This window comes from Heloderma suspectum, chromosome 3, assembly GCF_057233095.1.
Source record: "Heloderma suspectum isolate Gila_16-S chromosome 3, 16-S_ref, whole genome shotgun sequence".
Classification (NCBI taxonomy): domain Eukaryota; kingdom Metazoa; phylum Chordata; class Lepidosauria; order Squamata; family Helodermatidae; genus Heloderma; species Heloderma suspectum.
The window spans coordinates 184,690,006-184,713,924 of record NC_139460.1 but is presented as its reverse complement, the minus strand read 5'-3'; the positions used below and the strand labels follow the sequence as shown (position 1 = coordinate 184,713,924).

Sequence of the window (23,919 nt, the reverse complement as noted above, 5' to 3'; positions counted from 1 at the left end):
TGCACCAGATAAGTCATAGAACAAGAGTCGGAACATATGTTTGGATGGCGGTGCCCCATGAGAAGTTGAATTGCATCCACTTGGATAGTTACCTATTTGTATGAACATGGGTTGGGCTGACAGTAACCTTTCTAGAGAATGCACAAACATGCACATGCACACAGGGTGTTACCCTAAGAGGAATGGTTTGAGGGGGTCTCTAGCTTAAGAGCCTCATGTGGCACAGAGTGGTAGGCAGCAGTATTGCAGCCGAAACTCTCCCCACGACCTGAGTTCGATCCCAGCGGAAGCTGGGTCTCGGGTAGCCGGCTCAGGTCAACTCAGCCTTCCATCCTTCCGAGGTCAGTAAAATGAGTACCCAGCATACTGGGGGAAAGGTAGTCACGACTGGGGAAGGAAATGGCAAACCACCCCGCTATAGTCTGCCATGAAAACGCCAACGAAAGCGGCGTCCCTCTAGGTGTTAGCAATTACTCGGTGCTTGCACAGGAGGAACCTTTCCTTTCCCTAGCTTAAATACAATATATTCCATCCTGTATCAGGAAGGAAAACTAGAAAAACTCAAACCACACACTAAGACCGAAACTGCATCTGATGTTTAATGTGTCACATATAGTTGCATGAATCTTTTAAAAACATTAAATATCAGGCACAGCGTGTGTGTGTGTGTGTGTGTGTGTGTGTGTCAGGATCAGGACCATGGCCCACAGGGTGTTTTTTAAACCCTTTCCTCTTGACTCCCCCACAAGCTGCTAGCTGCCATTGATCTCAATGGGAGTTCCCACTGATGTCAGTGGGAACCTTCCTTCTGTGCCAAATAGCAGCTCTGGGGAAGGGTGGTTTTTATTGGGACGGCAACATAGGAAAAAAGGTTTTAAAAAACCCTACCCTTTGGCTCTAGTCTTTACTGGGTACACTTACTATTTAATGTTTTTAAAAGTATCATGCAACCACAAGTAATTTGTTTAGTGCCATGTGCAGTTTGGCCCTAAATCACCATAAGTGGGAACAGAAGCTCAAGAACATAATTACTTAGAACAAACTCCATCACATTTTCCATCCTTTCCTTGTTCCAAAAATCTGGACAGAATACCAGATGCACAAACACAGACCCAGAGTTGGGTAATTAGCAAATCTCCAAACCCATCTTGTTGAAGAGGTGGATGGCAATTCTGTATTACAACACATTTCAAAAAAGCCTTATTCACCTCCTCCCCTACTTTTATTCCTGTGCCCCAACTCTGTCTTGCCACATATTCTGACATGTTCTTAGCCTCAGTAAGCCTTTTGTGTGCATTATACACATTTGTGTCCAAGATGTAGCAAAGTCTTCTTCTGCTCTCAGGCCTATTTCATATTTTCACCAGAACACTTTGGGAGAAAGAGACAATTCCCTCAATCTGTGGAAGGTACAGAGGGAAGATAATGGTTTCTTTTTTTTTTTCTTGGCCTCCATTTATATGAACAGTCTGGACTTCACCTACACACTCCATTTTTAATACAAGATGACAGCATGTATCAGAAAATCTATACTACCTTTCTTAGTGGTGGTAGTAGTAGTGGTTGGGAGTGTGGGGCTCAAATGGGTCAAATATCACCTCTTCTACCTCTCATTTGAGCAACCTCATGGGAAAACACACACAAATGTACAGTAATCTTCTGCACAATTGATTCTGAACTCAAAATGAGAGCTTCCTTTGCATAGGAACTAGAATGTTTTTAGTGTTGAGCTGAAATGGGGCATGAGGAAATTTCAAAAATATTTTTGCATCACTTGAAAAGTGCTCCCCATTTTTAATAACATTTTTTTTGTGGCTGATCAAAATGTATTAAAATGTTTGCAGGGAGGAGATTTCTAGATTTTTAAAAATCTATACACATCAATAGTCTCTAAAAAGCGTTTGCATGTATATTAGTAAATAGGAACAACTTTTTCTTCTTTTTTTTAAAGAAAGAGCATGAGCATTTTCCTTTCAAATTAAAGAAATGTCACCAAGGCAATATCAGATCAGGGGGAACAATAGCTGCAAACAACTGGAAAAACAATAATAATGAAACAGTGGAAAGGTAGGGTGTTTATTTCTGCAGACCTTTTCGCACCTTTTGAAATGACAGTTTTCATACTAAAATGGAACACAAACATTTAGCATGGGGCTAATTATTTTGGCACAGAGCACTTACTCCCCATTCTAAAAGTGGATCCTTCAGATTACTAAAGGCCCATTCATGAAGGTAGAAAGACCAAGGGGTACAGCATGAAGGACACACACTTTTTGCATTTTTCTCACTAGCTTTCTGAGACAGTTAAAACCCTAGAAGGATGCTGCTGAGTCCACATTCTCCAGTAATTTCTGTCCCACAATGCCAATCTAAGGAGACAGGTAAGACAAAGACTTGCTAAGCCCCTGAACAATCAGATGATAGTACCCCAGGAATACACTGGAATTAGCCTTATTCACTCACCTTATGATGGAGGCCAGGGGAATTCCCAAGCTGTCTTCAGAGTGGCGTGGACTCTGTAGGCCACCTTTCCTTCCTTGTGTTGGTTCCTCTTCCCTCTCAGTCCAGGGAGCATCAGTGGCAGAACTGGTTCCAGAGTCGGGCTCCAGGAGGGCCAGGGGGGCAAAATTCTGCTCAATGAGTTTGGCACTGTCTCGAATTTGCTCCTGCATTTCTGGGGTCAGAGTAGGGAGATCAAAGGTGAAGTAAGTTCCACTGTGTGTGTGAGCTGGGGAAGACAGGATGTCAATGGAATCTAGGCTGGTGTAAGAAGTCCCTTTAGCTCGGTGAGACTCCATGATGCTCTCAAAATGCTTGCTGAATGAATCCATGCCATCTTTGGATAGACTGTGTCCAAGGAGGAAGGGCACTGGGGATTTGAGCAACCCTTGGGCATCTCTGTTGATGTTCCTGGAGATTGGGGGTGGATGGGCCCAGGTGAAGAGAAGAGAGGTGATGGTTACCAGGAATCAAACACTGCACTTCTCCCTCCTGCTCCCTCTCCCAGGTAAGGATCTCAGGGCTCCCTTTCCTACCCCACTGGCCAAGAGAAATTCCTTGCCACCCTTCCCAAAGGGAATGATAAGTTCTTCCTGTAATAAATCAGAGAATGCATTAGTTCTTTGGGTTTTTTTGCCTCCTCAGTCATCAGCTAACCAGTGTTGGTCAGTGGTGCCCTCCTCAGAGCCTGCCCTTCCCAGTGGAGGGGACCACTGATCTCCAGTTTGGTCAGTGGTCCCCTCCACTGACCAAGCTGAAGGTCAATGGTCCCCTTCACTGGGAAGGGCAGGCTCTGAGGCTCAGCCCTGATATGTCGGTGTGTTTCTGTGCCAAGGTCTGGGGCACTTCCTCCACAGGGTCTGCTGGGCCTGTTTACTTATTTTATTCAGTTTATAACCCACACCATCCCAAGGGCTTGTGCTAATTGTTAGACAATCTAATAGTAGTGGCGCTACCTGGATTATTGGCTTTCTAAGAGAGAGAAGGAACAAGATCACTGAAACATTTCCAGCCCCTTTCTCCTCCTCTAGCAGAGAAGGGAAACTCTGCAGTGGCTCCTGCCTGCTGCATTAGGGTCTGGTGCCCATTCCTGTAGGCAAAAAATACCCTCTCTCCTTCTTTCAGCCATGTCCTACACCTTCACCCAATTTGCCTTGAGACTGGCAACCTACATAATTTGGTTGCAAGCAAAGTACACACAACATTTGCCTAATTACTTCAGTATTCTGGAGCAGAGCTTTTGTGGCCTGCATGGCCACCTATCACATTCCCATGGCCCTGAGTGGTATTTCCCTCCCATTACACTCCCCTTCACCCACTCCTTAGCTAGCCCAACTCTCTTGCCACCACAGCACTCCTTACTAATAAGTTTTCTGTCTTGAAAATTGTGCAGAATACTATGTGCACATTGAACAAGTTTCCCTTCAAAATACATACATTGGAAGTTGCCTTATACTGCATCAGACTATTTGTCCATCTAACCCAGTGTTGTCTACTCTGACTGACAACAGGTCTCCATGGTCTCAGGCTGGAGTCTTCCCCATCATCTGCCATCTGTTAATGGGGATACCAGAGATGGTCCTTTCTATATTTTATTTATTCATTTGTTACATTTATATTCCACCTTTCCTCCAAGGAGCCCAAGGTGACATACATGATCCTTCTCCTCTCCATTTTTGTCCTCCCAACAACCCTGGAGGTAGGTTAGGCTGAGTGTCAGTGACTGGCCCACCCAGTGAGCTTCACGGCCAACTGGGAACTAGAACTGGGTCTCCCGAATCCCAGTCCAGCCCACTACACAATTACTGAACAGAATTTCAGAGGCAAGTTTGAGTTTCCTTGAATACTAATCCTGATTGCAGGAAGTTAGTCTTGTATAAGTAGCAATTGTAGTTTATTACACAATGAATGCCAAAAAAAAAAAGTCATCCAGATTTAATGTAAAAGTTGTCCAGTACACAGTAGCACCATCAGTAAGTGTGGATGGGGCAAGGAATCATCTACGTGTCAGCTAGCCAGAGCATATGCTCTCTCTCCTCAACTCAGACATTCACACATTTTGGTTGCCAAAAATTGCACTTGCTTCTGGCAGCTTTGGCTTGAGGTCTCTCCTGTTCTGCCTGCACCATGCAACTCTCTCCACCAGGCTGCCTCATCATCCCACGTGTGCACACTCAAGAGAACCCCCTCCCCCCTGAAAGACTCAAAGGCAGGGCATCCAGGAGGAACACTCTGCCATATCCCTCCAGTATCGCTGTAATTGAGTCCCCTGAGCCAACAAACAAACAGGGCACAAAGTTTGTTTATTAATGGGGTGGGAGAGCCAGGCATCCCCAGTCAATCAAGCAACTAACTGCTCTGACTCACTTTTCTTGAGGGCAGAAGCAGCCCCGGGCCAAGCCATGTTGCAGCCTCAAGCAAGGTGGCACTGCCCTGGTGTGGTGGGAGCAGCAGTGGCAGTGCTGCCCCCATCACTGCCCCTGCCCTGCTTCTTCTGGGCAGCAGGTGGGTGGCTGGCAGCAGTGGCGGCAGCTCTCCCTCCTTGCTCACCAGCCAGGCCGCTCCCACCTTCTGCCCCTGCTGCAGGGCTCCTGGGAGTCAGTTGAAATACTGTGAGACATCCCGGTAACTCCTGCGACAGTTCAGGACCTCTCATGATGTCCCGGCTGCTCCTGTGAGAGTTCGAGACCACTCACAATATTTCACGTGACTCTCCCAGGAGCCCTGTGGCTGAGGAAGAAGATGAGAGTGGCTGGCTGGTTGTAGGTGTATTATGCAGTAAAGTGAAATACTGCGAAATACTGCGGCTGCAGAGTTAGTGGCATTATAGGCGCCATCCAAAGCTGAAATGCAAACTTGAGAGCAACAGCAGCAACAGCTTTCAAGAGACAATAGCTATAAGGCAGGAAGCATAAAACTAAAAGATATTCATGATGCAGAACTGAGAGCACTTAGAACAAATATGCAGAATTTTTAGTTCAGCAAAGCATTGACAAGAGAGCTATAGGATCATTGGCAGCTCTTCACCATAACCAAAATCATTATTGTATATTTCCTGCAGCACTCCAACTTGCTGACAAGATTTCCCAGAGGAGCACTGCTATGCCCAACCCTGTGTTAGTAGGTATTAGGATGCCCTGGATAAAGAGACTCAATTACCCCAAAGCCAGTAAAATCCATGCTTCTGTTGTTATTCTGTTGCTGCAAAACAAACAAAAAACAGAAAACATCGCTCACTGCCAGTACTGACCACTCTAAAGAAACCCTCACCTCTCCTGTTGCTGTTGTGTGGCTTCAAATACCTCATCATCTCTGTTGTCCTGTATCTTATTTCTCAAACGCTTGCCGTCATCTTCCCTGGTGTGCTGAGTAAAGAGGTCCCCTGGAACAGTGCTCCCTTTCCCCAAGATTCCAGTGAAACTAGGATTGCTCTCACTGTCCTTCTGGCTCTCAATGGCTGAATCCACTTCATCTTTCTCAGCCAATATGTCATCAATGTTGGTCTCATGGTAGCACCTCAAAGGAACAGAATCCAGGTCAGTCTCCGAATACTTCACCGTTCTGCGGATAATTCCAGTTTCACAGTTTCCAGGCTTTGTACTGCCTGGTGGAGCCATCTCAATTTCTACCTCTACATGACACAAACTATGCTCTGACCCTGTCCAATCTGGTTTTGTTTGCATCGGCTGGCTGGATTTCTTGAGGAGCTGAGGTGGAGGATCCAGTGTATTCTGAGGAGCCATCCCTGAAACATAGAGATCCCAGGTTACAAACATAAAAATACTCACCAATTCCTAAAAGATACTAGCTCTCTCTGTCTTACATGCATGACACTAGCCCAGAAACATCAACATGTTACATGTCAACACCTATGGTTGTACAGTACAGTACAACACATGTGTCCAATAAGACAAATAGAAAAGTCAGAAGGAAAAACAAAAGCACAGAGCAGGAGGGAGGGAGGAAGCAAACAAGCTGCAGGCATTCCTCACTGAAAAGAGTTTAGTATCAGCTAATCATCATCATCATCATGCCTGAAGATAAAGTGCTGTACAAAAGTTAAAGCAAAGACACAAACTTTGTGCTAACTCAGTGTTCCTTAAACTTTTAAAACTCAAAACATACACTACCTTTTGGGTCTCCTCCCCACCCCAACACACTAATTGCCTGCTCTACAATGGAGTGTGCAGTGATCCTTGCACACAGTCTTGTTTGCACAGCTTACTTCATGCATGAGGATTTGTGCCTTGGGTAGTAATCCCACATTGGAATAAAAAAAAAGGAATAAAATAGTCTATGTGATCATCTTCTATAAGAACAAAACTGTTCATTCTTTTTTTTAATACTTTATCTAGAAAAGCAATGTACTGCATAGAAGTATACTCCCACACATTAAGTAGTCATTTCAATTATTCAATAATTAATATTATGATAAATAATAATACGGGTTTCAATGCCTCACTATTTCAATCCCACCTAATTTGATGATCCAACTATTTTTACTCTTATAATGGAAACATTTATTAACTACTTCTGGTTTTTAAATATACTTTGTCCTACCTTCTCTATATTGAACAATGTATGTTGATTTCAAGCTACAAATAATATCTCAGCATTTGCTTTTTCATATTTTAGATGGTACATTTTTGCCGGTATTGAGCTTTATTGTTATCGACATATTAGTTAAATTACTTGCTTTGTATGAAGTACTTTTAAATATCCCAAAAATATTTGATTAGTAACTAGCAGGACTGTAATTCCAGTTATTTCCTTAATTTTTATCAATAATCTGTTCCCCAAACAGGTGGTAGACATTGTTACCATGTGTATATCAGATCTCCTTTAATAATTTTCAAATAAATTGATATAAAGGCATAAATACTTTATTTCCATACCATAAATACTGCCATGCATTTTCCTTCAAATCCTTGTTCCATTTATTCCAACAGTGTTATTCCATTTACAGTACATGTCTACTCAGAAGGAAGTCCTATTCAGTCCATGGGGCTTACTTCCAGGTAAGTTTGCCTAAGATTGCAGGCTTTGTATTTTATTCCTCAAAATTAGTTTGCTCCTAATGATTGTTCTCCCAATCTCAGAGTCCTCTGTCTATCCAAAGCCCGGCCAGCAAGAGTCAAGCAGGGTGGGGGGAATGATGGAAGCAATTTCATTTCTCGTTCCTCTTAAAAATAAAAATTCAGCTAGATGGGCCTCTGAGCCTGTCTAGCTGACTTACTGGTGGTGGGTGGGGACGGCAATGGAGAAACTGTAGGATCCCGCAGATCCATGCCTCTCCTCTCCCCTCCATGACCCCTTTTGCTCTCCTTGAGGTCTTCAGCAACCTCAGAAGTGCAGCCACTGCGGTGCTTTCTACAGCAGCTCTAAGGGAGCAGAGTCGAGGGAATGGCCTGATGCTGGATTTCCCCTCCTGAGGTCATAGCAATGCCTATGGCCTTGCAAATGGCAATCTGCTATATCCTATGGTCCCAGGGATGCCTCCCAGGGGCCACAGGATTGCTCTGTTAAAGTATTTAGACGTTGTTTTTTATAGGCCCACTAATTAATTAATACATTAAGGGTGCAATCCTATGAACTGCGCCCTCATAATTCAGAAGCCTCTGAACTTGGGGACTTCTGAGATTCTTATGCCCTGCCAGGCTGAAGCCAGCAGAGTAGGAGGAGCAGCAGAAGCGATCTTCGCCTCCCCGCCCTCCAATCTGGACTCAATCTACATGAATGATTTAGTGCAGAGGGAGAGCAGTTTGAGGTCCTTTGCAACACATGAAATCTTCGCTGATCTGCAGCCACCTAGCAGCTTCCCTCCTGAAAAGCTGCATTTTTTGAAAGTTACTACGGGTTTTTTTTACTTAAAGCGGCTCCCAGGCGGTTCAGCTGCAGTGTGCCCTGTCCCTCCTCATTAAATCCTGGGTATGTCTCTGTGACATGGCTGTGGCCTGGCAGTGACACAGTCAAGGGGTGGGGCCACCCCTCCCCCAATGCAATTTTTTGCCCCTTGAAGTAACTAGCCTGCCTTTTCAATTCATAAAGTGCTGCAGTGCTGTTTCTGCCATTCACAACTGCGTAGTTGTTGCTCCCCCCATTCACTCTTTTGCCACTGGGAGTACCTAGCTTGCCTTTTCAATTCATAAATTTTTAATTTAATTTACCCCAGATTAATTTTTTTCTGAGGGTGCCAGGTTGGGGATAAAATTTGCTGAAATGGCACCCAAAGGCACCATGTTGGGGAAGTAACTGGTTGTCTCCTCTCCCATATCACTGAACACGGAAAGGGGGGCTGTAGAAGGAAGCGACCCTGTTGTTCTCAATGGGCCTGTGTTTCTCATTCATAAAACCACTACAGTGCTGTTTTGGGGCTTCAGGATTGTGTATTTGTTGCTTTCACCCATCAGAGTTTCTAGCCTTTATTCTCCCATTCATAAAAGTGTGGGCAGGAGGATGAGGCTTAGTTTGTGGTCAGGAAGTAGAGGCAGCAGCGGCAGCAACCCTGCTGCTGGCTCCAGGGTGTTTAGGGAAAACTACCACATTACTCCTCCATGAAACTTCCCTGAGCAGAGGAGCATGGACCGGGGCAGGGAGCAAGCCTCTCTCATTGGTTGAGTAGCATCTATGGGATTGATGACATTCACTCCTACCAGCAGGTCTTCACCTACTCAACCCCAAAGTAAGGTGATTTCAACTGCATTGACCTTTGAAAAGTGAGTTTTTAGGTAATGTTTACTCTACTGTTCTTGCTTCGTTTGCCACTGATGGACCAAAGCCGATTTAATGAAAATCCAGATAATACCCCAATGTGCTTCTCATTCTGTTGTCATATAGCTACCCCCCCACCTCTTATTTTGCTAGATGGGCTTTTCAGCCCATCTAGCAAGGGCGCTTCAGAGGGGGAGGAAAAGAAGCTGGAGGAGTCTCAGGATAACTTGTATCCTGGTCTCTCCAATCTCCTCCCCTCCCTGCCCACCAGAACGCCCCCTTTGCTCCTCCTCTGAGATTGCTTTTCCGACCTCAGAGAAGCAGCCAGCACTGTTCTTTCCACACTGGCTGCAAGGGGGAGAGCTGTGGGGTCAGATCTCTGATTCCCCCTTCCAAGGTCACAACACTGCCTCTGACTTTGGAGGGGTTTCCCTATGGTCCCTGGGACACTTGCCCAGGGACCATAGGATTGCTGTCTTAGTGCAAAAATTCATCTTCTTACCCACCCTAATGATTTTGTCCCCACCCCCAATTTGCCATCTGGGAATGTGGTGGCATTCAACCCCACTTCAAAGGCATCCCATGTTGTAAAGATCTACATATCTGGTGTTTTATTTCATTCCAATAAGAATTTAATCTCTCCTTTTAACTTCATGATTATCAACTAAAACATATTACTCAATTGTTCTAAGTTCCTTTTAACTGAATAATGATGGAGGAGTGAACAGAGTGTTAACTTCAATTTCATAAATTATAATCTTTTCAGGATTCAAGGGTGATGAAAAAATAATAATGAGAAGTAAAAAGCTCTTTCTGAATGACCTTCGTCCTGTTTTTGTTACAACAGACTAATATGGCTCCTCCTCTGAAAGTGGTGTGATGGGCAGCTAAGGGTTCAATAAACCCCCAAATCAATGAAGATCTACTGCCAAGGGCATGTCCACCTAGTTTTTTCTTTAAAGCCTACAAGGGCAGCAGCCTACAGCCTCCCTTTGCTACTTGCTTGATAGCTCATCTGCTCATAGAATCATAAACGCATAGAATAGTAGGGTTGGAAGAGGCCTAAAAGACGGTTGAGTCCAACCCACTGCTCAATGCAGGAATCTAGGTCAAAGCATCCCTGACAGATGGCTGTCCAGTTTCATCTTGAATGCCTCCAGTGTGGGAGAGCCCACCACCTCCCTAGCGAATTGGTTCCATTGTCGTATTGCTCTAACAGTCAGGAAGTTTTTCCTGATGTTCAGCCGGAATCTGGCTTCCTGCAACTTGAGCCCATTATTCCGTGTCCTGCATTCTGGGATGATCGAGGAGAGATCCTGGCCTTCCTCTCTGTGACAACCTTTCAAGCACTTGAAGAGCGCTATCATATCAGTTTTCTCTTCTCAAGGCTAAACATGCCCAGTTCTTTCAGTCTCTCTTCATAGGGCTTTGTTTCCAGTCCCCTGATCATCGTTGTTGCCCTTCTCTGAACCCTCTCCGGCTTGTCTGCATCCTTCTTAAAATGTGGTGCCCAGAACTGGACACAGTACTCCAGATGAGGCCTAACCAGTGCTGAGTAGAGGGGAACTAGTGCTTCACAGGATTTGGAAGCTATACTTCTATTAATGCAGCCCAAAATAGTATTTGCCTTTTTTGCAGCCACATCACATTGTTGGCTCATCTTCAGCTTGTGATCTACAACAATTCCAAGATCCTTCTTGCTTGTAGTGTGGTTGAGCCAAGTATCCCCCATCTTGTAACTGTGCATTTGGTTTCTTTCTCCTTTTTGTTGTTGTTCGACTGGGCCAAAGCCGAAAGGACACTCAGCTGTGGATGTGTCTGGTGGTGAAAAGAAAATCCGATGCTGTAAAGAACAATATTGTTTAGGAACCTGGAATGTCAGATCAATGACTCAAGGTAAGCTAGAGGTGGTCAAACATGAGATGGCAAGATTGAACATCGACATCTTGGGAATCAGAGAACTAAAATGGACAGGCATGGGCAAATTTAATTCAGGTGACCATCATCTCTACTACTGTGGGCAAGAATCCCTTAGAAGAAATGGAGTAGCACTCATAGTCAACAAAAGGGTGGGAAAAGCAGTACTGCGGTACAATCTCAAAAACGATAGAATGATCTCAGTGCGAATCCAAGGCAAAACATTCAACATCACAGTAATTCAAGTCTATGCTCCAACCACTGATGCCGAAGAAGCTGAGGTTGATCGGTTCTATGAAGACCTGCAACACCTTCTAGAACTAACACCAAAAAAAGATGTCCTTTTCATCATAGGGGATTGGAATGCTAAAGTAGGAAGTCAAGAAATCACCGGGATAACAGGCAGGCATGTCCTTGGTGCGCAAAATGAAGCAGGACAAAAGCTAATAGAGTTTTGCCAGGAGAACACGCTGATCATAGCAAACACACTTTTCCAACAGCACAAGAGGCGACTCTACACATGGACATCACCAGATGGTCAATATCGAAATCAGATAGATTATGTCCTTTGCAGTCAAAGATGGAGAAGCTCTGTACAGTCAGTAAAAACAAGACCTGGAGCTGACTGTGGCTCAGATCATGAGCTTCTTGTTGCAAAATTTCAGCTTAAATTGAAGAACGTCGGGAAAACCACTAAACCATTCAGGTATGACCTAAATCATATCCCTTATGAATATAAAGTGGAGGTGAGGAATAGATTTCAGGGATTAGACCTGATAGACAGAGTGCCTGAGGAACTATGGACGGAGGTCCGTAACATTGTTCAGGAGGCAGCAATGAAATCCATCCCAAAGAAAAAGAAATGCAAGAAAGCCAAGTGGCTGTCTGATGAGGTTTCACAAGTAGATGAAGAAAGAAGGGAAGCGAAAAGCAAGGGAGAAAGGAGAAGATACATTCAACTGAATGAAGAGTTCCAGAGAATAGCAAGGAGAGACAAGAAGGCCTTTTTAAATGAACAATGCAAAGAAATCGAGGAAAACAACAGAATGGGAAAGACTAGAGATCTCTTCAAGAAAATTGGAGATCTCAAGGGAACGTTTTGTGCAAAGACGGGCATGACAAAGAAGGCAGGGACCTAACAGAAGCAGATGAGATGAAGAAGAGGTGGAAAGAATACACAGAAGAACTATACAGGAAAGATCTTAATGTCCCTGATAGCCACGACAGTGCGGCCACTGAACTTGAGCCGGACATCCTCGAGAGTGAAGTCAAGTGGGCCTTAGGAAGCATTACTAACAACAAAGCTAGCGGAGATGACAGTATTCCAGCTGAGCTATTTAAAAGATGATGCTGTTAAAGTGCTGCATTCAATATGCCAACAAATTTGGAACACTCAACAATGGCCGCAAGACTGGAAAAGGTCAGTTTACATTCCAATTCCAAAGAAGGGCAACGCCAAAGAGTGTTCAAACTACCGCACAATTGCGCTCATTTCACATGCCAGCAAGGTGATGCTCAAAATCCTACAAGCTAGGCTTCAGCGGTATGCGAACCAAGAACTACCGGAAGTACAAGCTGGGTTTCGAAGAGGCAGAGGAACTAGAGATCAAATCGCCAACGTTCGCTGGATCATGGAGAAAGCAAGAGAATTCCAGAAAAATGTCTATTTCTGCTTCATTGACTACACTAAAGCCTTTGATTGTGTGGATCACAACAAACTCTGGCAAATTCTTAAAGTGATGGGAGTACCAGACCACCGTACCTGTCTCCTGAGAAACCTGTACGAGGGTCAAGAAGCAACAGTAAGAACCAGACATGGAACAACAGAGTGGTTCAAAATTGGGAAAGGAGTACGACAAGGCTGCATATTGTCACCCTGCTTATTTAACTTATATGCAGAGTACATCATGAGAAATGCCGGGTTGGATGAATCACAGGTCGGAATTAAGATTGCCAGGAGAATTATCAACAACCTCCGATATGCAGACGATACCACCCTAATGGCAGAAAGCAAAGAGGATCTCAAGAGCCTCTTGTTGAGGGTGAAAGAGGAGAGTGCAAAAGCTGGTTTGAAACTCAACATTAAAAAAACAAAGATCATGGCATCTGGCCCCATCACTTCCTGGCATATCGAAGGGGAAGAAATGGAAGCAGTGACAGATTTTACTTTCTTGGGCTCCAAGATCACCGCAGACGGTGACTGTAGCCATGAAATTAAAAGATGCTTGCTCCTTGGGAGGAAAGCTATGGCAAACCTAGACAGCATAATAAGAAGCAGAGACATTACCTTGCCGACCAAGGTCCGTCTAATCAAAGCTATGGTTTTCCCAGTAGTAATGTATGGCTGTGAGAGCTGGACTATAAGGAAGGCTGAGCGCCGAAGAATTGATGCTTTCGAACTGTGGTGCTGGAGAAGACTCTTACGAGTCCCCTGGACTGCAAGGAGGTCAAATCAGTCCATCCTAAAGGAAATCAACCCTGAGTGCTCATTGGAAGGACAGATACTGAAGCTGAAGCCCAAATATTTTGGCCACCTAATGCGAAGAGAAAACTCTCTGGAAAAGACCCTGATGCTGGGAAAGACTGAAGGCAAAAGGAGAAGGGGACGACAGAGGATGAGATGGCTAGATAGCATCACGGATGCAATGAATATGAACTTGAGCACACTCCGGGAGAGAGCGCAGGACAGGAAGGCCTGGTGTGCTATGGTCCATGGGGTCACGAAGAGTCGGACACGACTGAACAACAAAATTCATTGTTGCTTCTTTCTATCCCATTTGTATCCCACTGTTCCTCCAAGGAGCTCAGGATGGCCGTACAAGAGCTTATGCCATTTTATCCTTTTAACTACCCATGAGGTAAATGAAGCTGAGAAAAAATGCAAAGCTCAGGTAGCCCTGTAGCTTCTGACTGGTGACTCATAGCACTCAAGTGGTCTAGGCAGAAGAGTGCAAGGCTCATAATGAGGGCAACCACTTTGGGGTCATCCCATGTGGGCATCTATAGCAGGACAGAGGAAAGGGGGCAGGGGATGAATCTGGCAGACATACTGGAGGAAATTTTAGCACTGCCTGCTTGTTTGGAGCATCTTCTGAATGGGAAAGTGAAGGTGCTAAACTGCCCAGGCAGGCTCTGTGTGGCCATGTTTACAGAGGTCAGTCCTCTTTTCGAAGGCATTCTCTATTTGAAGGGCTGCCAGGTCCAAGTCTTGATAGAAAGATAAAGGTGATAAAAATCACACCTGCTGCGTTCTTGCTCATATGGAGAGCCTCCATGGATACAGAAGGCTCTCCCCTTCAGACAGTCAACCTCCATGAGTTGAAGGCAACAAATGCAACAAAGGACAGGCATAGGGCTGGAGTGGTCTACATTTGCCCCATTCAGGTTCAGAACGCCTGAATAGGGCTAGGGTGTAAACTGGGAACCAGGCACTGGGAACACATCTTACTGGCGCTAGAACATTGTTTAGATTTTATTGTGTATGTTTTATTTTTATTCTATTCTATTTATATTTTATTGTAAAACTGCCCTTGGAAAGTTTCTTTGAAGAGCAGGGTATAAACAAAGTACTGTAGATGAGATCACTGTACCAAGAGACCTTAACTTACTGTGTGTCACAAACCAAATCTCGACATCTCAGAAAACCAAATACATCAATTTCACTTTAAGGATTATTTAGGTTAGAAAATTATGTACACGGTATTCTGTGATCTGAGGGAATATCTCAAATAATAAGGTTGGGAAAGAATTCTCTACTTGAGACCTTTAAAAAGCTGCTTGTAGTCCAAACAGTCAGTACTGTTGGTAGATAGACCAACAGCCTGACTCAACATTAGGTGGGTTGATATACTCAGCCTGAAATGTCACTCAGTTCCCTGGTGACTAAGGTGTTGGGACTAGCCCACTACTTTCTTTTACATGGACTGGCAAACACTCAGATGTTTTTCTCTTGTAGTCCTAGGGTGCTTTCAGGCAAGGTTTGTATTGTGCAATCACCCTGCCTCATTCATGGAATTGTACTGGGGGACCAGATGTCATTATCTTCCACTGTTAACCCTTCCATATTTTTGCACAGCTTCTGCCGTCTTTTTTCTTACCACACCAAAAAAACCCATTTAGGAGGGAAAGACAGAATAGCTGCACAAATCCTTTTGATTGGTAGTTCTAGGAGGAGTCCATCCAGCAGCACCCCTAATAAGCTCATGTGCTATTCTTTGCATGAGTGCAGTCTAGCAAATAAGTTGCATGAAAAGCAGCAACAAGAATTACAAATATTGCTCTCCTGGGAAGCTTACTCATGAGTAGATATTTTAGAAGAGAAGCATTCCAGCCTGCCACTTTGAATGGCAGGTTGCAGCTGCTCCTTCTAAAGTGGATCTGCTCAGGAGTGATCAAAGATAAGGGAAGGGCTTCCCTCGCTAGCACTAGCAAGGGAAACTTGGGCGGAGGGGTCCCCTCAGCTCCATGGGCCACAGAAGTAGCCAAGGGCCACGAGCAGGCTGCAGGTTACTTTTTTTTTTCCTTGCTGAATTTTATTTTATTTTATTTATTTAAAACATTTCTATCCTGCCCTATATCATTAAGATCTCAGGGTGGCATACAGATAAATTTAAACAGTATAAAACAATAAATAAACAGCAAAAAACATATTAAACTATTAAACAAGCTAAAACCAGTTAAAATCTACAACAATAAAACAGTTAAAACAATGTGCTAGGGAATGCATTTAGCCCTCAAAGGCTTTGGTAAAAAGCCATATTTTTACTTGGTGCAAAATGAGACCAATGTCTGTGCCAATTAAGCCTCCAAGGGGAGGGCATTCCACAACCAGGGTGCCACAGCAGAGAAGGCCCTCTCCCACGTCCCACCATAGTGTATGTCTTGTACTGGTGGGACACAGAGGAGGGCCTCTCCAACAGATCTCAGTTCTCGGGCAGGCATATATAGGAAGAGGCGTTCCCTCAAATATCAAGGTCCCAAACCACTTAGGGCTTTAAATGTCATCACCAAAACCTTGAATTCCGACCGGAAGCATATTGGCGGCCACTGCAATTCCTTTCAAACTGGTGTTATATGGTTTTTATGAGGTGCTACTGTCAGCAGTCTAGCCGCTGCATTTTGCACTAGCTGCAACTTCCAAGTCGTCTTCAAAGGCTGCCCCATGTAAAGTGCATTGCAATAGTCTAATTGGGAAATTACCAGCACATGTACTACTGTGGCTAGGTTATCTCTGTTCAGGAAAGGCCGTAGCTGGAGGATCAGCTGAAGCTGGCCCCAAGTACTCCGGACCATGGAGTCCACCTGGGGCTCCAGTAACAGGGATGGATCTAGGAGTACTCCCAAGCTACGCACCTGCTCCTTTGGGTGAGTACAACCCCATCCAGGACAGGTCGCTTTCCCAAGTCCCGGACTCAGGAACCAACAATCCACAGAGCTTCCGTCTTGTCAGGATTTAGCTTCAGTTTCTTGGCCCTCATCCAGCCCGTTATAGCCTCCAGGAACCTTCACCGCCTCAGCCAGTTCCAATGACAAGGAGAAATAGAGCCAAGTATCATCAACGTACTGGTGACACCCCACCCCAAAACTCCTAATGACCTCTCCCAACAGCTTCATGTAGATGTTGAACAGCATGAGGGATAGAATAGAACCCTGTGGCACCCCACAGCTTAATAGCCATGGGGTAGAACAGAAATCCCCCATACCACTCTCTGGAATCGGCCCTGCAGGTAGGGGCAGAACCACTGTAGCACAGTGCCCCCAACTCCCATCCCACAGAGCCAATCCAGTAAGACACCATGATCAATGCTGTCAAAAGCCGCTGAGAGATCCAGGAAGATCAACAGGGTAGCACTCCCCCTGTCTTTCACCTGGAGTAGGTCGTCAGTCAGAGCAACCAAGGCCATTTCAGTGCCATACCCTGGCCTGAAACCAGACTGAAATGGGTGCAGATAATCAGTTTCCTCCAAGAACGTTTGAAGCTGCCGAGCCACCACATGCTCAAGCACCTTGCCCCAAAAGGGGATATTGTACTACCCCATCACCCTGGACACATTTAAAATGCTGCTAGGGTTTCCCAAAAACTATGCTCACCCCTGTAAAGTGACTTTTTGAGATGAAGAAGGCACAGATCAAGCAAGGGACTACACAGAACTGTCAGGATCCAACTCCTCTTCCTCACACTTTTGTTAGAGAGTTTTGTGTTAGTCTTGCTCAGCAGCATCGTCTGTCTGTCTGTCTGTCTGTCTGTCTGCAGATCACTTGTTTTTATGTTTAAAACCTACTATAAGCTTACCTGCAATCTGGTCCTTCACCCTAGACACATTTAAAATGCTGCTAGGGTTTCCCAAAAACTACGCTCACCCCTGTAAAGTGACTTTGTATCATTAATTCCCATTTTGAGATGTAGGAGCCACCCCCGCAGATCATCAGGGTTATATTATTCAAAGTGTAGCAGCCTTTTATTTTCCCACTGAGAAAAGAAGTAAGCATTTTATAAAAAGCAGAAAAACAAAGGTTGCAACATTTCAGATCTGAAGCAAAAGGATCCTTTTACAACAACTCTGTAAGGAAGACAAAATTAAGCATTTTGTAAAATCCATAAAAATAAAAATCACAGGGGTTACAACAGTCCCTCAATGTAGACATGCTTTAAACACAGTGAAATTTTGTAAACTAAAAAAATAATTAAAAAATCGGGTGGGGGGGGCAGAATCAAGAGGTGCTGTTTAGCGAGAGTTGGGGTAGGGAGACTATACTTTAAAATGGAAATAAATTCTCATTTTAAATGTGCTTTGCCTGTTTTGCTTGTAAACGAGCTGTTAGCAGCATGGTAAATTTAGTAATCCAAGCATCTGATCCTGGAGATTGTGGAGACAAAGGTATCTACAGTAGTCATGCCTTAAGCCTATCAACTGTATTCATGGGTGCCTGGGAGGTGGATATGGTGGTAAAGCTGAAAGTAAGTATTTTTGTAAGAATCACAAGGGTTGCAACAACTCTGTAAGGCAGACAAAATTAAAGGTTGTCAAGTAAGGCCTATTACAAACATCCTGTGCTGCAATCCAATCATCACCCTCTGTCTATTCCAAAAGGTGGGGGTATATGCTGGTAGAGTTGAAGGGGAAAAACTATTTTTCCTTTCTTTCCTTAAGAATCATTTTGAAAGAATCAACTTTTATCACTAATTCCCAAAATGGAACTAGATCCTAAAGGGTGGTAGAGTTGAAGGGGGAAAGTAAGCTTTTTTTTTTTTTAGAATCATTTTGAAAGCATCATTAAATATAGAAATCACAGTGGTTGCAAGTAAAACCTTCAAGGGTCTTTAAAAAGTAAATAATTCTTTAAGCGCCACTTAGATTTTGTAAAAATCCTACATGGGGAGTCAAAAAACAGGGGCTGCCCTTTAGAAAAGAGTAGGGGTCAATGGTCTAGACTTCTAAATGGAAATACATTCTCACATTTGGTGTTAGCAGCTTGGTAATGTCTGCATTTCTGCAAGCACGTATTAATTGTATTATTCGCAGCTACAGCAATGTTCAAGGAGTCTGATTAGCATAAATTCTAAGAGAAAACGGTTTATAGCATGTATTCAAATAAAATTAAATGAAATACAAACCCCCAAAATACCGAGGGGGTCACATGCCTCACAGAGCCTGGCTTTTTAACACTCAGCAAGCAGCATGCACTCTGTTTCGAGGGTTCTAGATGCTATTTATGAGGGGTCTCATATGCCTCACCATGACAAGTTCGTAGAGCCACATGACCCCTCTGGGCCAATCCAGGGAGGGCTTGGAAATGGCCCTTTGGGCCATTTCTGCACCCATACCTGTTAGGGTTCTAAAACCTCTTCCTATTGGTCCACGGTGGCATGATGAGTTCGTAGAGGGGTCACATGACCCCCATCAGGTGACCCTGAAGGTGATGTGACCTGGCCAGCTGATCGCATAGGTAGGTCTTCTGGCTAGGTTGGGACTTCTGGTCTCCCTAAGGGGGCGGGGCACCTGTCACTATTGAAAAAGGGGCGTGGTTTAGAATTTGATGCAGGTACCCCCCCTTCACTACTTATGAGCGACTTTCTCCTCGAAGTGCCTAGCAAATTTATCACATCAGATGACTGAGGGTTCCAATCCCAGTTTCTCTGAGCCTGAGCAAGATCTCAACAGGCCCTTCACCACTTGGAACAATTCTGCTGGGCAACATTTCGAGGATGAAATAATAGATGTATAGTAGATTTTTTTGCCATCTTCTCTGCCGCATAACAGGCACAACAAAGAGTCTTTGCTAATCTTCAATCATACTTGCTCCGAGACCTGCGCCACCTGCATTCTAGCTGTCATCTGGCCTGTTTCATTGCCCATAGATCTTCTGTAAACCAAGGTGAATTATGGGCTCCACAGCACCAGAGTGGGCACTTGGGAGTGATTGTATCAATGGCCCTTCCCATCTCACCATTCCATAGTGAGACCAGAGCCTCGACCAAATCACCAGCCCAATTTTAAGTTATCATTGCTCAACAAGCTGTCCAGCTAATGAGGGTCCACTTTGTGTTTTAGGCCTATTGTCTAAAGGGGCATATAGGGATATTAAAGAAATCTGTTGCGGATTCAAATGAGGCCGGATTCTTTGGAATCTGGCCTCAGGAATCCACGGTGGATCGGCACCACTTCCCTCCGCTCCAGAAGGATTGGAGGCAGAACAGCACTCGGCTGCTTCTTCCACCGGAACTGTTTGCCTCCTCCACGCCAATCGCCATTTCTTTCTTTTTTTTAAATGGCGATCAGCAGGATGTGCCCATATACACAAAATAGAGCCATGAATCAGACTTCCAGTCAGTGCCATGTTGCTCTGGCAAGCGTTCTGAGGCGGCTCCGCAGGTCACCCCCTCAAACAGCTTTTAAAAGGTTGAAAAACCTTTTCATCTTTCCCTGGAATTAAAAGGAAGAACAACTCCTTTTGCGAAGCAGCAGAAGGGCTGGACTCTAAGGTTAGTTTTCTGGAGTGTCACCCACTCAAAGCTGTTTTGAAACTCCTACATAGTAAGGAGAATTCAGGGCTGACACACACCAATTTTAGTTAGTAATTTTGAATTGAAAATAACAACATCTGAGGACCTGAAAAAATTGTTTAAGTGACTGTTTGTAACTATATCTACTTGCTTTGTCTTTGGAAGAGGGGGATGGCAGCATCAAAGGGAAGGAAGAAAGCTGTGGGACCACCGCCGACCCCCCCAACTCCCCCCTTGCCAAAGATTTCTAGAAATGCTTCAGATGTAGGGGAGTTGCTGGCTTTGATAAAAACTCTGTCTTTTCAACTAGCAGAACAGGCTAAGAGGCTGGATACAATCCAAGATTCCATTATTATCCTTCAAGGGGCTGTGGATTTAATTAATAGCTCTCTGCAAAAGACGGAATTGAAGGTTAATGCCCTCCAAGAACAGATTTCTGTGCAAGAGACTACTATGCATGCCTCTCATATCCTGTCTGCTAGAATTTCCCAACTGGAGGTGTATTCTCGTAGAGCAAAACTGCATACCCTTGGCAACAAAGATCTGCCTGATGGGATAAGCCTGCCTAAATTCCTGGATAAATTTTTGCATGAGCTACTTCTTCCGCCAGCTGATTATTTACTTGATATTGAGCATGCATACCGTGTTCCAGGTGCAGTTCGTGGAACCAATGGGACTGCAACTGTCATAGTCCAATTTGCAAGAGTCCCCACAAAAAATTATATTCTGTGCTTGGCAAGAGAAATGAAAGGACTTTTGGGGGGGCCGACTCAGGATAAAGTTATGCTATTCCTGGATTACACTAAAGAAACTGCTGACAAAAGAAGGCAATTTACCATGGCGAGAAATCAGGCAAGACAAGTGAATTTACAATATCATATCAAATATCCTGCTATATTTTGTATTCTTTTTGAAGGCCAGATGAAAAAATTTCTAAATCATGAATTGGCGGAGGCTTGGTTAGCTGGCATACAAAGTAAAGCACAGGAGACATCTTTTCCAGCTTCATGAGCTGAGAATTCTTCAATCAAGATTGCTCTTTGGATTTGTTTAGGCTACAAAGACCGGGCAGTGTGCCAGTGCGGAGGACTGTTTCTAGATATCCCTGTTTTCTTCTTACTTCTTTTTTATATTAGATATGATATACTGTATATAAAATTCCTATCTGTGTGTGTATAGATATGTACACATTCATTCATATATATATATATATATATATATATATATACACATATATATATATTATCTAAGATATAGATAGTATAAAATTTATTAGTGATTTGTTATTATTTTTTATCCTTTTTAATTTTTCTTTTTTTACTATTATTATTACTTTCATTATTATGAGACTGTGATTAGTAATATCTTTGGCTGGCTAAATTTTTAAGCTCTATTATTATATATTAACTGAAGGAAATTAATTGTATGCTTGCTTCCTTGCTATAAGACTGATGATACGATACTGAAATGTAAGGTTGATTACCTATGCTGTACTGAAGTGTAATATTGGCAATTATATAGGTATAATTTTTAAATAGAATGATACCTGAAGTTTGTGTGTAATGCAGTTTCAATTTAATCCTTTGAAGTAACTTTTTAATATTTTTTCTTTTCCCCTTTTGCTTTCCTCTTCCTTTTTTTTCTTCCAATTTTTTCCGTTCTCTCTCTTTTTCTCTCTCTCTCGTTATTGCTGTGTCCTCTTAAGAATACTGTATTGTTGGAAACTGTGGATAATGATTGGGTTGTTGGTATTGTTTATTTCATTTATAAAGATAAAAAATAGAATAGAAAGTATTCCCCCCCCAAAAAAAAAATAGAGCCATGAATCTTGCGTATAAGCCTATGGACCCATAGACTTATATGCAAGATTCACGGCTCTATTTGCATTTAAGTCTATAGGCACATCCTGCCGATCGCCTTTTTTTTTTTTTTTAAGAAATGGCAATCGGTGAGGAGGAGGCGAATGCTTTGGCCAGCAAGGTAAGTGGCCCTATGGCCGGTGTGGCTCCGCAGAATCCTTGCGGAGTGGAGCCGCTCTGGAAGATTCCAAGGGAGGGGAGGAACGGATCTCCTCCCCCTGCCCACGGATTCCCCACCGGAACAGGCAGTGGGGAATCCGTACACCCCTAGGGGCACATATCCAGTTCCTGCTTTGTCTGAATCTGAAAAGACACTGTCCATTCCTTTATTCAAGTACCTGAGTATCCAATGTTGAAATGCACCACTATAGTTGCATTATCCATAGTATGTGGAACTTCAGACACAGTTTTCAGGTGTGAATCCTAAAGAAATGCTGATCATCATAAATGGAAACACTTTCCCCACCAGTACTAGCAATGAATTCATTACCTGTGCCAGGAGAGTCCAGTGAGCCATAGAAGAATTCCCATTTGGCCTTGGCAATCCGTTGGGCATGGGCAGAGCTCTCTCGGGAATACGCCCACAGGCTTCCCTATAGAAAAGAGAAATAACTTTATTTGTGAGGCTCCCTAGTTAGATGTCAGGTGAGAAGATTTAGGGATGTTCAGGGGACATCCATTCTTGGCAAGAAAGGGATCAGTCTTACTATGAAGTACCTGGCACTGTGACTCCCCATTCTGTGGGCTTCTCCGAAGCAATGAGACATCATTAGAAGGGCTGCTCATCCCCTTGGTGAGGGAGCTGGAGAGGCAGTTGGCACTGAGAGGATGTGGGCTTCCACTGCCCAGGGAGGACTGTGCACCTAAAAGGAACCTGTTTCCAGCCAGGAGAGGGTCTGAAGCAGATGTCTCCAGCTTCAGCTTATGACCAAGGTGTGCCTGGCCTTTACTGCTGAGGGTGAGTGGGGCCTGTTCGCCTGTAGGGTCAGTACTGCTCAAATTGTACTCATTTGTCTTCATTTTAAAACTCTCACTCACATCTAGAATAACAGGCCCCAGGGATACTGTCACTTTGTGCTGTGGGGAATGCTGATTTTGGACAATGGAGCCACCGTTTCCTTGCTTGCTGGAGTCAAAGTAGAGGGTTTCATCACACTCTAGGCTCCTGGTCAGGCCTCTGTCCTTCCTGGACTCTACCAGAGGGAGGCCATTTAAAGTTTTCACACTGGCCTTCTCAATAAACCGGAAGGTCACCACAGAGCTTTGACCATCAGGGACTGGAGCCACCAGGGGGATGTGGCTGCCTGGGGAGAATAGGGAAGGTGGAGGCCTGCTTCTCAGTGGGGTACATGGTGCTGTCACTCTCCCTGAGCTAGGGCAGCTGCCATTGCCAAGATAACCCATCTCTGTGATCTTCCGGAAGAGGGAGCCAGTGCTATTATACATGCCCAGCTGGGACCTCCTGGCTGCTGGGGTAAGTCCCTTGCGGAGAAGGTGAATTCTTCCAGCATTGAGATTGGGTGAGAGACAGTGCTGGGAGTTAAAGGCAGCAGGTTCCACATTCTTTGAAGGCGACAGCCATGACCTCTTCTCAAGCTCTCGAGTTAAGTGCTGAGGTGTCATAGCGTGATCTCCCTCAGGATGGAAGCACATGATTGCTCCAGACTGGGACATCTTGGATGAAGGAGATGGATCAGGAATGGAGCTGAAAGGGGAGGAAGGAGCAGAAGGAATGTTCCAAGCACTGCTGAGGTGAGAAATCCAACAGAAGCAGAAGCAGCATTACATGGCCCTGAAACAGATAGGGGAAAGTTAGAGGTCTCAGATACAGAGGAACACCAAACCAGAGGGTGAACAGATCCTATACTGCATCAGTCTAGAAGCAAGGCCACAGAATATACTCCATGACTACTTCAATGAGGATTTTCA

At 44.3% G+C, this 23,919-nt stretch overlaps 1 protein-coding gene across 1 annotated transcript in view; it reads right to left on the bottom strand.

Annotated features, from left to right (window-relative positions):
- The window catches only part of PSD (pleckstrin and Sec7 domain containing), a 214,467-nt gene extending 190,788 nt beyond the window's left edge, over positions 1-23,679 (bottom strand). The window contains exons 1-4 of the mRNA XM_084845159.1: positions 22,708-23,679; positions 22,481-22,583; positions 5,770-6,244; positions 2,464-2,910 (exon numbers count right to left, since the gene is read on the bottom strand). Coding sequence (XP_084701285.1) covers positions 2,464-2,910; positions 5,770-6,244; positions 22,481-22,583; positions 22,708-23,664 — 1,982 coding nt within the window. The 5' untranslated portion in view covers positions 23,665-23,679. The remainder of the gene's footprint in view (positions 1-2,463; positions 2,911-5,769; positions 6,245-22,480; positions 22,584-22,707) is intronic.
- Between the last annotated feature and the right edge of the window lie 240 nt (positions 23,680-23,919).